The sequence below is a fragment of the Candoia aspera genome, chromosome 2 (assembly GCF_035149785.1).
Source record: "Candoia aspera isolate rCanAsp1 chromosome 2, rCanAsp1.hap2, whole genome shotgun sequence".
NCBI lineage: Eukaryota > Metazoa > Chordata > Lepidosauria > Squamata > Boidae > Candoia > Candoia aspera.
The window spans coordinates 154,036,599-154,050,797 of NC_086154.1; the positions used below are offsets into that span (position 1 = coordinate 154,036,599).

The 14,199-nt window shown below is 42.2% G+C and overlaps 1 protein-coding gene across 2 annotated transcripts in view; it reads left to right on the forward strand.

The window, feature by feature from the left end:
• Positions 1–14,199, forward strand: part of LOC134490988 (complement C3-like) — a 69,994-nt gene that overhangs the window by 33,564 nt on the left and 22,231 nt on the right. For both annotated transcript variants that reach the window (XM_063294402.1, XM_063294403.1), the window contains 13 exons: positions 898–1,015; positions 1,614–1,685; positions 2,129–2,317; positions 5,128–5,338; positions 6,542–6,627; positions 7,538–7,677; positions 8,670–8,882; positions 9,614–9,680; positions 9,794–9,883; positions 10,636–10,839; positions 11,291–11,366; positions 12,108–12,267; positions 13,862–13,957. In XM_063294402.1, the coding sequence (XP_063150472.1) occupies positions 898–1,015; positions 1,614–1,685; positions 2,129–2,317; positions 5,128–5,338; positions 6,542–6,627; positions 7,538–7,677; positions 8,670–8,882; positions 9,614–9,680; positions 9,794–9,883; positions 10,636–10,839; positions 11,291–11,366; positions 12,108–12,267; positions 13,862–13,957 (1,722 nt within the window). The remainder of the gene's footprint in view (positions 1–897; positions 1,016–1,613; positions 1,686–2,128; positions 2,318–5,127; positions 5,339–6,541; positions 6,628–7,537; positions 7,678–8,669; positions 8,883–9,613; positions 9,681–9,793; positions 9,884–10,635; positions 10,840–11,290; positions 11,367–12,107; positions 12,268–13,861; positions 13,958–14,199) is intronic.

The following is a 14,199-nucleotide window of genomic DNA, read 5'->3' on the forward strand; positions in this document are numbered from 1 at the left end:
TGAAATAGCTCTTCTATGCAGTGGTGTTCTTGAGTTCACACAAAACAATCTATGTGTTTTAACTGGTTATAACCTTTACTTTTCTGTATGTTTGGCTTTTTTCTACTTTCTCCCATTTAGATAAGGAAAACATTTTCTTCCTCTAGACCTAAAGATTGTTCAGTCTGGACTAGATGCTCCCGTGTCTTATCAATTGGTTTCAGTTTAAAAGCTGCTCTGTTTGATCTCTCCTCTTTAGTAACATCAGTCTGGTTCCATTCTGATTAAGGAGAAGCCTCTTCCTAGTCTTCAAGCCACATTGTCCCACAATTTTCCCATGCATGAGAAATTGAAACACACTTTCCTTACGTTTCCTTAATCTGTCTCTGATGAGTTGGTACCATTTCCTTCATTTTTGTATCTATTTTCCTTCAGTCCCATTTACGTGATCATGGCACAGAACCAGGTGGCACCTTAAACTACACAATGCAGGTCTCCATTTGGAAACTATGGTCACTTGAACATAAGTGACCAATACAGGTAGTCCTTGGATTATGTCCATTTGTTCAGCGACAGTTCAAAGTTACAATGGCACTGAAAAAATGGATGTACGATCAGTCCTCAAAGCTCTGGCCATCGCAGCATCCCCGCAGTCACGTGATCAAAATTTGGGCCGGCCCACATTTACGGTTGCTCCCGCCACTACGGCCCCCACAGCTGACCTTTGTCATCTTCTCCATCTGGGAAGAGGCGGGAGTCCCAGGCAAGCAGGCTAGTGAGTGAGAGCTTCAGCGTGGCAGGTGCCACTCTTTGTGTTCCCTTTGTTCCCTCTACAAATATTTCCTTGATTTGCTTGTTTCTAACTCTCATTTGGTTCTTCTTGAGATGTAGAACATCACTGACCAACTGTGTCCTTAGATATGGAAAAGTGTGGAGAAGAAGGACCCTGGCTGCACAACTGGAGGTGGCAGGGATAGCGCCGGTGTTTTTGTGGATGCTGGTCTGGCAGTGCAGACCAGTTCTGGCTATAGGACAGGTGAGATGAGACAGGATAGGGGAGCTTTGATGGAGAGAGAGATGGGGAATATATGTTGGGTTGTTGATGCTCTATCAAAAAAGTTCCAGCTGGAGTGCACAGATCTGAGTTGCAGTGGTTGACCTGGAAATCTTCATCCATCCTTTCTGATCCAGTGAGGAATAAAATAAATAAACTAGTCTCCCCTGCTTCCAATTTCTATTCTGATAGTTATAGGAGTTGGTCCAACAGAGGTAGAAGGCATGAGCCTGGGAAACATGTGGACAGACACATGTAATCTTCAAGTCAACAACTAGGGCCAGAGTTTTATTTTATATAATATTGTGACTTAATGCCCCACCACCACACACATGCCCACATTTGGGCAAATAATAGTATCTATTCAGATTAACAAATTGTGTATTGGGAAGAGATTAAAAACGGAGGAGGAAAGGCGGACCTACAAAAGTATTCCTTCAGAATTACCTTCCATTCTTTCAAAATCATGGTACGTCAATAGGAGTGTATGTGCTTTGGCCTTACTCACGGTTACTTTAAGGATACAGTCAACAAATAGTCATTTCTGCTGTGATCCTGATGTCCTAACCTTTGTCAACAGGTATAGAGTGCTCTTTGTCCAGCTTCCGCCGTCGTCGCAACTTAGATTTTCTGTTGAAGAAAGCAAACAAAGGTACACCCCTCCTCCTCCTTCCACCTGCACTGCTTTCTCCCACCCTCTCAGTTATCCACTTCATCCTAAAAATCCTATCTAGAATCACCATAGGCAGCTGTTTTATATGCAATCTTGCTGTTATTTCCTCTGACTGATGGAAACTACCAGATCTCTGTTTGAGAGAGGACTTCTCATTGCCTGCTACCCGCTTTTTGTTTAAAGAAACAAACAAGCCTGGAGTCGTTCACTACTGAATGCGAGTTCTTTTGCATGCAAATTGTGTGCTGTAGAGTCACCTAATCTTAAAGGATTTAGGGATCATCTGAACTTACCTGCTGGATTTATTTCCCATGATGCATGATGGTTGCTGCATGCGTCTATCTCCTTCTTAGACTTACATGTTGGTACTGTTGTATATGGCTCCCTTTGTACAAGTCCCTCTTTCTCCCTCCTTTCTAAAGCCAAGGAATATCTGAATCACTTCCATCGGAAGTGCTGTGAGGATGGCATGAGAGAAAATCCCATGGACTATTCCTGTACACGACGAAGTCAGTACATCATGGAGGGCCCTAAATGTATTCGTGCCTTCCTTGACTGCTGCTACCACTTCTTTGGCGGCAGACCAGTGACCAAAAAAATTTTCCATCACAGTAAGTTTCCTGCCATTTTTCTTATGAATAATTTTAATGATTTTTGCATAAATTGTATCTTCTAATATACAGTGTTTTGTTTTGATTCCTAAAACATTTTAATGGAATCCTGATCCCTACTGGGGCTCTGTTGGTCGATTAGTGGGTCCCTTGAAATCTTGTGTACATGTGAACTTCAGTGTGAAATCAGTGATGCCTGACGAGTTCTTCTCAGGACTCTTCCTCATTACCACATTAACTTGCATGCCTTTCATCTTTAACTCAGCAGAAAATATGTGGGCGTAACTTGCAGTGCCCTGATGGCCAAGTTCTAATCTGTCTGAGTAAAAAGGCTTGTGAATGGTCCCGTCCTTACAGTTTTACTGCAAGACAATTTAAGGGCAGCAGGTGATAGTTTTCCTTGGCTTTGTTTGTCCTCCCACTCATCATGATGGGAAAAAAACCCTGTCAACTGCTGTCTTTAAAGTGTGGTGGAGTGGATTTGGTGCTGAGTGTGGGTGGATGCCCAAGGTACAGGCTTTAGCCATATTTCTAGCTGCCAGAGTGACAGGTTGCTGGGGTGGACAGGTTCCAGATTGGTAACCTGTCACTTGGGCTGTTTCTGAGCACAAGTCAATGGTAGACTTGCATCCAACAGTAGCCCAGCTGGCACCTCAGTGAAGTGAAAGAGAGGGTCCTTCCTCAGTTTTCCTCCACTGGGCTGAAAGGAAAGCTGGCAGAACTCTAGTCAATTTCACCCCAAACATCTCAAACCACTAACTTCTGCAAGGCAATGGTAGTGCTAACAACAAATGTCTGTGGTCAGCAGCATTCACAAGTGTACCAAGGATTGTGCAAAATGGTGTTAAGGTAAGCTGAATGTCAATGTCTCTTTCCCAATGTAATAAAAGTGGTAGAAAGCACAAAACCAGCAATATATATCTTTCCCACTTTAAATTAACCATCAGCCTCTTTTTTATATAGATAGCTCTACCACTTCTTTGAAAGACCACTGAAGACATGTTTAATAACCGGTCAAGTAGTCTTTCTGAAGACTGGTATACTGATATATATAAAGAGTCCACAATGTCTGAACAGCGCTTTGCAAAACGCAAGTCAGATGTTAGACGGGCAGATGCCTTTGCGGAAACCTACTGCCTGGTTTCTCATACAGTCCAAGCTAAATTGGCCATTGGAAGGCAGTGCCTAGTGACCAGAGGTGGGGAGGGGGCATGTCTGCAGCAGCCTCAAACAGCCAGTGGTTGCTTAGTGGATGCATCATCATCAAGATTGTGAGACCTCATAGAATGTTCATACGCCAGGACTTGTGCCAGGAGAAGGTGGAAGAAACTACTGTAAAACCAGAGCAGCTAAGGATGAATTTAGGCTGCCACCACAATGGGCTGGGGATGAGACAAAGACTGCATCAAGCAGACATGTCTTCTACAATCACTGGGGGGCATCTTCATGCTACAATTAGTAGTATGTCAGATGAGACCTCAGAGGCAGCTGGCCCTCTACATCTGTCAGCCTTGTAAGGTAGTCCATACAGGAAGCACACCCAGATGAATTAATTCAACTTTACTGTGAGGTTACATCAACAGAATCTTGCAAGTCTGAAAGTACATTTCTCCCCCACCGCCTTTACAACCCAAGAAACTAGGGTGGATCTATTCTGAGATGTTTGCCACTCTCCCATTCCTTCTGTGGGCTAAGCTGCCTCTTACCATTCCCCTGGCTGTGCCTCTTCCCCCTGTCTCCCCAGGTCATTCCCACATACCATTACAACACCTTATCTTTACCTAAATTGCTCTAGTCTACATTCTCACTTTCTACTGGGCAACAGTGATGCCCAACAGATCTGACTAGTTTCACTGCATGAAGTTGAACAAGGAGTGGCTGGATGCTAATGCACAGGGCCACAACTAGGGTCTGTGTCACCCGGGGCAAACATGGATTCCGCGCCCATTTTGGTGCCCCCCCAGCACTCATTTTGGCGCCCCCCCCCAGCGTTTATTTTGGTGCCCCACCAGCGCGGCGCCCAGGGCACATGCCCCAGTTGCCCCCCCCCTAGTTGCGGCCCTGCTAACGCATGTCCCTAAAGATCAGAAAATTTGAAAAAGTACTTACTGATGAAAAAGGCAAGTCTGACAAAAGCTGATTCTTCCAATGGTCGTGCAGAACTCTAATTTGGTGCTGGATTGGGTAAATATTCTTGTTTTTGCCTTTTCCAGTTTGATGTTAATTTTTATCTCTATTAGAGAAAAGGAGGGGGAAAGCAGTGTGGGAAGTAACAGCTGGCTGTTCATGAGATTTGTCTAATACGGACCTTAACACTTCACAGTCTAGTTGATGAGACTCACATAAGCAAATGTTTGTCCACACAAACTATGTTTTATATGCGGAAATCTAGCATTTCAGGGAAAATGTTTTATTTATTGGGTCTCTTTTTTAAAAAAATTGCATGCTCCATTCCCCCAAAATCTCTGAGACCAACCTTGTTTTCTTCCTGGCCTGTTAGTTTCAGAATTCAGAGGCAAATTGTAGGATGTGATTTGCAGCCTGATATGGTTTAGCCTCAGGTTGACAATTCCAGGAAAAACAAAGCCTTGGTTGTTCCAAGTAATGAACCAAACAGGATACCTCCTCATGAATCCCAGGCTCAGTTAATTTATTGAAATGGTGGAGTCGAGGAACTTTCATTTTTAAGCCCCAGAGGGTTCACATTGTGCATTCCTGTTTTCCCAAAATTTCTAAGTAACCTGGATCAAGCACCTCATGCCAACATTATGATAACCCTAACCTTAGGATCTCTTCTCATTTGCAATCAGCACCCAGCCTTGCTATACTTGCAAGTGTCTCAGTGATACAGCCAGAACTATTCTCCAAGGAAACCTTGAAGGAAGACAATGAGTATGAGGATGACTATGACAATGACAATGACAATGAGTTATTAGATGAGAAAGTTGTGTCTCGATCCCAGTTTGCTGAGAGTTGGCTTTGGATGGAGGAAACCCTTCCTCTGGAGGCAGATTTCAATGGGTATGGACAAAGCTATCCAGGTGCATCTTTATTTTGTGACATTTGAAAAAAATCAGATTCTAACCAAGGAAAGGAAAATTGTACCATGTAATTTTACTAATTAAGAACATGCACATGCAGCAAAAATGGGGTGCATTTTGGGCTTTGAACTATTTTGCCCAGGAAGTGCCTAGTCTTTCATAAGTTTTTCACAACATGTTTGCCCTCCAGATGTGTTTGACCACAACTCATATCACTCCCAGTTCATAGAACTAATTCTATGCCTGGGAATGATGGAATTGTAGTCAAAACCATGTGGGTGATGTAGACTGGAAAAAGGATGGCCTAGTCTAGTTTGGCCTAGTCTAGTTTGGAAAGCCAAAGAGAAAATGATTAGGTGAGAGTCCTATAGGCCCAACCCTGGAAGCATCAGTTTTAAGGGAAGAGCATGAATGAAGGCAAAAGTTCCATTGTCCCATAAGAGAAAGGCAGGATCATGAGGAGCAAACGAAGGACCAGGGGCAAGTGCACAGTCAAGGTTGGGCAGAGATGAGGTTCGTTAGAGCATCAGGGCAGGCATTGACTCCATCTGATAAGTTGCCCAGACTGAAGAATCAGTACTAATTAGCACTTATTGAAGGCCTTGTAGAGTAGATCCAGGAGAACTAAAAATTCTGTTGTGTCATATTCTGCCAATTAACTGGATGGCAGTGAAGAGTAGCAAAGATCACATCCACAAGAGTTCTAGAGGCACAGAGCATGAGAAATTTGGGCCCAGCTGCCAAATTTCCTGGTTTCAGCCTAGTAAGACCATATAGATTGACTTCTGCCGTTTAGCACTCATGATGCATCCAGAGAAGTAGCAATTTTTCTGGTTTGGTTTACATAGGCCCATAGATCTTTGGTTGTACTTTGTCTTTGGTTGTACTGTACTTTGTTTTTTTTTTAATTAACAAAACAATATCTTTTGTTAAATAACGAGTCTGAAAGGAAGTCTTCCTGATTACTACTTTTCATGATTTAACTCAAGGTCACTTCAGCTATTCAAATGGTTGTCCTTTCATCCGACTCTACCCTGCATGTTCCCGTGGGAGGTTCAAACGATAAAATGATCCCTTCCTCATATAACAGTCCTGCATTTATAAAATTGAAGAAAAACCCTCTCCGAGTGCTCCAGCTTCACTATAGTCCACTGCTTTTTATTACCTCCTCTTGCACTTCCAGGTTCTCTTCCAGAACAGTTTCTTTGTACCTGGAGGATTCCATCACCACCTGGGAAGTGCTGGCCATCAGTCTTTCCAAGACAAAGGGTAAAAAAGAACAAGGCAATTGTATATCTAGCTTTGGTCAAGGATAAAGTTATATAAAGAGGTTGGATTATGATGAAAAGACAATACACTGAGAGGGCAAGATCTTAGATTGAACTCTGTTTTCTGGGAGGCTGAAGAAAGCTCTGCATGGTTCTTTGCAGGGATCTGCCGCAATGTTCTTTTTTCTGCATGTTGATTAATGGTTGCATCTGTTCACTCTTGCAATAATTGTCTAATGGAGTAAAATGGGGTCACGTTGTCATCTTGAAAGGTCCATCCATTACTTTTAATGGCAGCATAGTCATTTTAGCTCTTTACTTATATATAAAAAGCTTAAAGTGGCAGCCAAGCTTGAGTCACAAGAGGAGATCGAAGTCTTGAAGACTGCAGTCCTAAACAAAGGAGAGTAAGCTCAATTGGAAGCAGTGGGTCTTATGTCAACATGCATAGAATTGTACTTTAAGACAAATATATGCTTTTATCTCTGTGGCTGCAAGGATAATAATGGTTTGGTACTGTTTTTAAGTGATCATCGTCAGAGTATCCTACTAATATTCTCTCTGCTCCATATGTAGCAACCATTTGAAAACTGTACTCATTATTTTGACTCCACTGGCATGACCCCCTCCCAAAAGTTAGCTGTGAAGAAAAGTTTTCAGGCTAAAAAGTGTCCTCACCTCTGTTCCAGTTGTGGGTTCACAAAATTCCTTTGGTAAGAACCCCCAAAACGAAGCCTCTGCTGTTACACAGAGAATGTATGAATCTCATTGCTGGAATCAAGCAACACGGTCAATATCTTAAGATGGAATCAAAGGACAATCTAGAGACAAAAATTGTTCCTCCCCAGATTAATATTGTAGACATAGGTTACTAATGCTTTCTCCACCCCACCCTGCATTGTATCAATTAGGTATCTGCATAGCTGACCCCTACGAAATCATGGTGAAGCAAGATTTCTTTGTTGACTTACGGCTTCCCTATTCCATTGTGCGCAACGAGCAAGTGGCCATACGAGCTGTGGTGTACAATTATGCAAAATGGCCTTACAATGTGAGTCATTGCAACTTGTCATCGCCACTAGATCTCCCTGGAGGGACAGGAAAGATATATTGTAGGTCTCAGGATAATAGTAGCTCTTCTTTCCCAGGCATATCCCAGTTTGGCTAATGTCTGCCTGAAATTACAAGCTAATTACTTGACATCTTCAGCTAAGAGACTGCATAAGGAAATGAATTATTAACTGCATGTCACGAAGATAGGAGATACAAGGGATATCCACTTACTATGCTAATTAACAAAACCTGTACCTGGATTGCTATAAAGGCATTTAACTGATTTACTGGAGGTTGTCCACAGATACCATTAAAAGTTTTTCCATATTGGAAAATGTAGAGAACTCCTGCCTTACTGTCTGGTCCCATTCCTGCTAACTGGTCTCTGACCAGAGGCCAATTTTATCTGATGCAGCAGACTTGCCAATATTAACAGTATTAGCATCTCAATGATTCTCATATTCCTTACAAAGTGTGTCATGGGTTAAAATGAACTTAAGAATCGGCTGTAAAGAGAAGAAACCTATCATTATGCCTCATAGTTGCAGTGAAGTACAATAACTGAATACTTCAAATGCTTTCTACATAAGTCAAAAATACTTTTTTGCCAAGACTTTTGCAGGATCTGTGCCTCTTGTAGGAGAGAAGACCAGAATCTTGAGTAAGTGAATCTGGCTGAAGGACATATACAAAATATAATTTAAATTTAGCTTGAATTCCATCTAGACATGGGAATTTGACCGTTACAGAAGTCTTCATGTTGATTGAGACTTCAGGTTGATATTCAGGAAATCTAAGAAAAATCAGAGTCCACTGAATCTGGGTTTGCCCTGAATTCAACACTTATTTTGCATTCTTCCCAAGACCTGTTTCAAATATGTTCTCATCTTCATAACTTCTGCTAGATTCTTGCTTGAAGTAAGGTTTGGGGAGACTGACAAATACTGGGGAAGCTCTGTGACTGTGGCTTTGTTGTTGTGTGTTGCATAGGTCCAGGTGGACCTGATACACAATGAAAAACTCTGCAGTTCCAGCACTGGGACGGACCGATTACAACAGTACATTACAGTTCAAGCTGGCACCTCCCACGATGTTACATATGTGATTGTTCCTCTGGAGGTGGGAGATGTTGAAATTGAAGTGAAAGCTTTTGTGAGGGGACTGCCTTTGGCTGATGGTGTGAGGAAGACGCTCCAGGTGGTGGTAAGTGCTGCGGAGAAAGTAAAGGGGGAAGGAGTAGCCTCCACTAGATTTGTCATGTGTGCACTATGACAACCTAAAGCTAAGTTCTTGAAGTTTCCAGTTCAGAGAGTTGTTGTCAACAATAAATATTTAATCCTGAGTCCAGCCAAATATGAAGTAATGACTGGATTGGCATAGATGCTAGATTTCAGCAGGGTTTGATTCAGCACTTTGTGAGAATCCCACTGTGGCTCATTGTGTTGCATAAACAAGGGTATTCCTTTCAACCATAATATGGTTTATTTGTTTCAGCTGAGCATGCTATGAAAACCAAGTATTGTTTTCACCAATCTGGGTTAAGTTAGCATATTGTAGACCCAACCTTAATAGCAGTACTACTATTGCATATAAATATAGAGTATAAATATAGAGATTCCCCTGTCCACTTTCCCACATTTATATTCCCTCTTTATACTACTTAAACTTTGGGATGCATTGACACAGAGGTAAAGTCCAAGTTCATTCAGCTATTTAAAATGTAAGAAAGGTTTTCTCAAGCACTGTCATTGTCAGATCAGGCTCTAAGAATAAAAAGACCCAGGTTGAAATCTCCACTGAGCTATGAAGCTCGTTAGGGGACTTTGGGCACGTAATTGCTCTCAGTGCAATTTGTTGCATCTGTTGCAAAGTATGATCACATACTTTTTTCCTTGATGGAGGAATGTGGCAATAACTTTTCTGATCTATTGCAGCCAGAAGGGATGAAAATCTTAAAGAATGTCAGAAGTGTCCTCCTAGATCCACAGGACCAAGCTTCAGGTATGGCCCTGAAAAGGGAAGTGGGGACAATAACTATGACATCAAATCTAATTATCCAGGAAATGTTGGGAATGATGACAAGACCTTCTGTGTGTCTCCTGATCTCACTGCAGCTTCTGGACAGCAACTCATGAATATTGACCCCATGGATCTTAGTGATGTAGTTCCCAACACGGAGCCTGTTACTCTCATCAGTATAACAGGTAAAGGCCATTTCAACAAACCTGTTGAAATTGCAGTGAGAGGGAGAAGCCTGTTTTCAGACTTGATGAATTGTGTGGTTTGGGAGTCTCTTTACAGGGAGCATGAACATTGGGTTGTAAGCTAAAAGAAACCAAAGACAAACCCCAGAATATTTTTCACTTGCTGGAAGTGAAAAAGGGATTTAAATGGATCTGAGTTAATCCCCCCAGAAGGGTAAAGATCATGATGACAGGGTATACATTAGAGCCTAGAGTCCCTCCCACCAGCCTGGATTTTATACCTTTCTTGGATTCTATTTATTTACTGTATTTTATTATAACTGTTTTATGAGATGTTAATGTTTATATTTTGTGCTTGATTTTACTGTAAACCACCCAGAGTCCCTCTTTTGGGGGAGATGGGGGTGGCTAAATATGATCAATAAATAAATAAATTTCAGAATCTAACATATTTTAATATGGGTGGGTGGTTGAATAGAAAATGGTAATTGTCTGCAAAGATGGGAGGGAATTACCAGCAATCATATTTTATTATGGAGTAAGGAAGTCAGAGTCAGTTGACTTAATGTGTTGTATGAACCCAAGCATAAATCATGATTAACCAATGGTTTAGTACAATATGTGAATGCTCTCAATGCCTGGAAGGGTTTGAACAGTGATAGGATTTGCTGTCCCCTACTGAGGTGGCGCTTTGGCAAAAAGGGAAGGTGTTTTACAAGAAGAATTATGTCTTCCTCCCCTCTTCATTCTAGGGGACATTGTGAGTGAGACAATAGAGAACTCCATTGATGGAGCCAACCTGAAGCATCTTATTCAGATTCCCTCAGGCTGTGGGGAGCAGAACATGATTGGTCTGACGCCTGCAGTGATTGCTACCCACTATCTGGACAATACTCATCAGTGGCAGAGGATGGGGGTGGAGCGCCGTGCTGAGGCCATTAACATCATCAAAAACGGTATGAACGGTGTTGGGAATGCTAAGTCACAAGCTGAACATTTAATTTGTTTTTGGACAGTTATAGCTCAATGACTGTATGCTCAACATTTTCCAAGGAAACATTTGAATTAAATGTTTGAATTTTCCTGGATGAGTTTGCTTGCTGTTAGCAACCATAAAGCAATACAGACTCTTCTGGGCAGGACAGTGGGGATGGGAAATGGAACTCCTACGTTGTTTTCCCTGTCCATATAAAAGGAAATGCATTGAAGATTCATGCATGAATGAAAGAGGGCTCTTATTAAGGAACCGCTACGTTCATATGGGGGAAGATTATTATAATAATATGTATTATTCATTGTAGTAATATGTATCATTAATGGCCCAAAGACCCAAATAAAGAGAGAAGGAATATTGCAGCAGAACTTTCTAAGCCATCACACTACATTACTGTCCCACTTTGCTCTCAGGATACATACAGCAGCTGGCCTTCAGGAAAAAGGATGGTTCCTATGCAGCATTCACACATCGTCCATCAAGCACTTGGTAAAGCACTATAGATTGCAAGGAAGGGAAAATAGAAAAGGCATGGGAGAGATGTGTTAGAGAACTGTAAGTACATATGAGTGAGTCAAACTAAGGTCCAGCAGCCTGCCTGGCTGGCTTGAAAACTCTACTGTGAAGCACATGATATTAAGTCATCGAGGGACAGCGGTTCAAAGGTTGGGCCAGGACATAGGAGGCCCAGGTCAAGTCACCTTCAAATGACTTAATAGATAACATGAAGGGAGTGTAGAGGGGGGATCATTCATACTGCCTGAACGCATTAAAGGAACTGGGAGATGTAACTGCAATTTAAATAACGCTGATGAATTCACTGCCTCCAGATATGGTGGCCCCTTTACGTATCATATCTCATTGATAAATCAGTTCTTCAAAAGTCAATGCCTTATTTTTTTAAGTTCCTATTGAGGATTTTGTATGCATCATTGTGGCATAAACTGCATAAACATAGAAGAGTCCCCCGTATGGGGGAGATGGGCGATGATAAAAATATGATGACGATAAACTCCATTTTTATCAGGTCCAAATTTTTCAAGGATTGGAATTTGCACAAAAATGCAGAGGGTTTTCTGTTTGAGATCAGAGCTTTTCTTTGGGGCCAGTTGGGAGACGACAGTTCTAATGTATGAAATAGTAAATCCCGTGGCAGGTACAATGTATGCATAAAATGTACCTGGGGATTCTGCTGACGTCCTCTGTGTTTTTTTCTCCTGCTTCCCACAGGCTGACAGCATACGTGGTAAAGGTCTTTGCAATGGCCAGTCCATTCATTTCTGTTGATAGTGAACTTCTCTGTGGGGCTGTGAAATGGCTTATTCAGCAGAAGCAAATATACACTGGTGCCTTCAAGGAAGATGCTCCTGTGATTCATGGGGAAATGGTGGTAAGCAGGCAAACCATTTGGGCAGCCTTCCATTACTTTAGAGGTTACGATCCCTGAGTTTGCACTGTTGATGACTGGGGATTATGGGAGTCCAACCATCTCTCTGGCATTAGAGGATGAAACACAATAGGAAAGGGGATATGGTTGCACAATGGTTAAATGCACTAGATAAGAAACTGGGAGGCCATGAATTCTAGTCCTGCTGAGACACAAAAGCCAGGTGGCTGACTTGGGGCCAGTCACTCTTTCTCAGCCCAAGGAAGATGGCAAGGGCAAGCCACTTCTGAAAATGTTGCCAAGAAAACCACAGGGACCTGTTCCCATCGTCACCAGGAGTCAGGGTTTACTCGACAGACCCTAACCACAGCACAGTAAGAATCACTGATGAAAATTAGAACCTCCATTCTTTGCTGTGAGGAGCGGCAATGAACAGCCCAGCTGACTTTAGCAGTCTCCAGCCACTACACATCTCCTCGCACAGTGGCCAGGAAGAGACCATGATGCTGTTTCTGCACTCCCCAGGGTAACGGATGTCAGCTTTGTTGGGAACAGTCTCTGTCTCCTCCATAAAGCCCCTTGCTGTGGTGGCTGCAACTGTGGCACTAGCAACGTTGGATTGTGGCCGGTTTGAGATTTGAGAAGTAGGATGCCCTGGATGGAGGGCCTCTTAGGAGGCTGGGTCTGAATTTTAGAGCATTCCTTTTCCAGCACCGCCAGGCAGGCCAAGCAGGAAGTAAGAAAGGAGAAAGCGTTTAAAAAACAAACAAACATAACTAGCAAGTGAAAGAAGACTTGCACACGGTCAAACAACTTCCATATTCTTGCCTGGAGAATTACATGAAAGTCTCTGTGAAATAACCAGGAGTCACGCTCAACTCTAATTTTTCAATTTGATTTTTCAATTTGATTTTTCAATTTTTATTAGATTTTACTTTTTATTATATTGTTTTATTAGATTTTAATTTTTCAATTTGATTTTTTTTAATTTTTCAATTTTCAAGTACTTTTACCTTATCTTGTAATAACTGTAAAATGTAACCTAACACTTCTTACCCCCTATGATGCAAAGGAAGAGCAAAAACTGAGAGAAACTGTTGGTTTAAGGCTACCTACAGGTTCATAGAGAGCTATAACCTGCCCTGGAGGCTTCCTGGTTTACAGATCAGCCTTGTAGCAATTGTACTACACTAGTTCCCTTAATTTTTTTCATCATTTCCATTTGTAGGGGATAGAGAATAGTCCTCTCTTTCTGACTAACTTGTTATGCTTTTAGCAGCCCAAGTACAAAAACTACTGCAGATGAAGCCCCTTTTTAGACACACATCCCATGGCTGCAAAAGGTTCTGTTTCAGCCCTAAGCTCTTTTCACTTTCCAGTCTCCTTATTTTAGGCAAGCATCCTGCTTCCAACAACAGCCAGACAAATCCCTCAGGAAATTTGTAAATGGCAGGGCATGACTGTGACCACTGTCTCATAAAAAGCGAGTCTGCTTCCATACACAGCCTTGGAGTGCTTCTAGGAGCATAATGCGTGTTGGAGGGTCACAACAGCTTTCAAGTCAGTTGACCGAGTTTCTGCTCTTGTGTCTCTTCAGGGTGGATTCCAAGATCTGGAGCCAGAAGTGTCCCTGACAGCCTTTGTAGTAATTGCTATGCACGAGTCTAAAAGCATCTGTCAGATTCATGTATCGGTGAGTAGAATCAGTGGTCAGGCCATTGAATGCAGCAGAGCCAGAACGTCTTCCTTGCAAAATAATTTCACGTGAGGGTCTGCGCCACTAACCTTTTGACTTCTCAGCTTTCCTGCTCTATCTCTTTTTCCCCCTCTCCCCCTTTACTCACAAATATGGCACATTGAGGCCACCCCCATTTTTCTGCACTGGAGTTCTTGAAGCCAACCTTATCTTCTGTCAAGCCCCAAACATTGAGAACA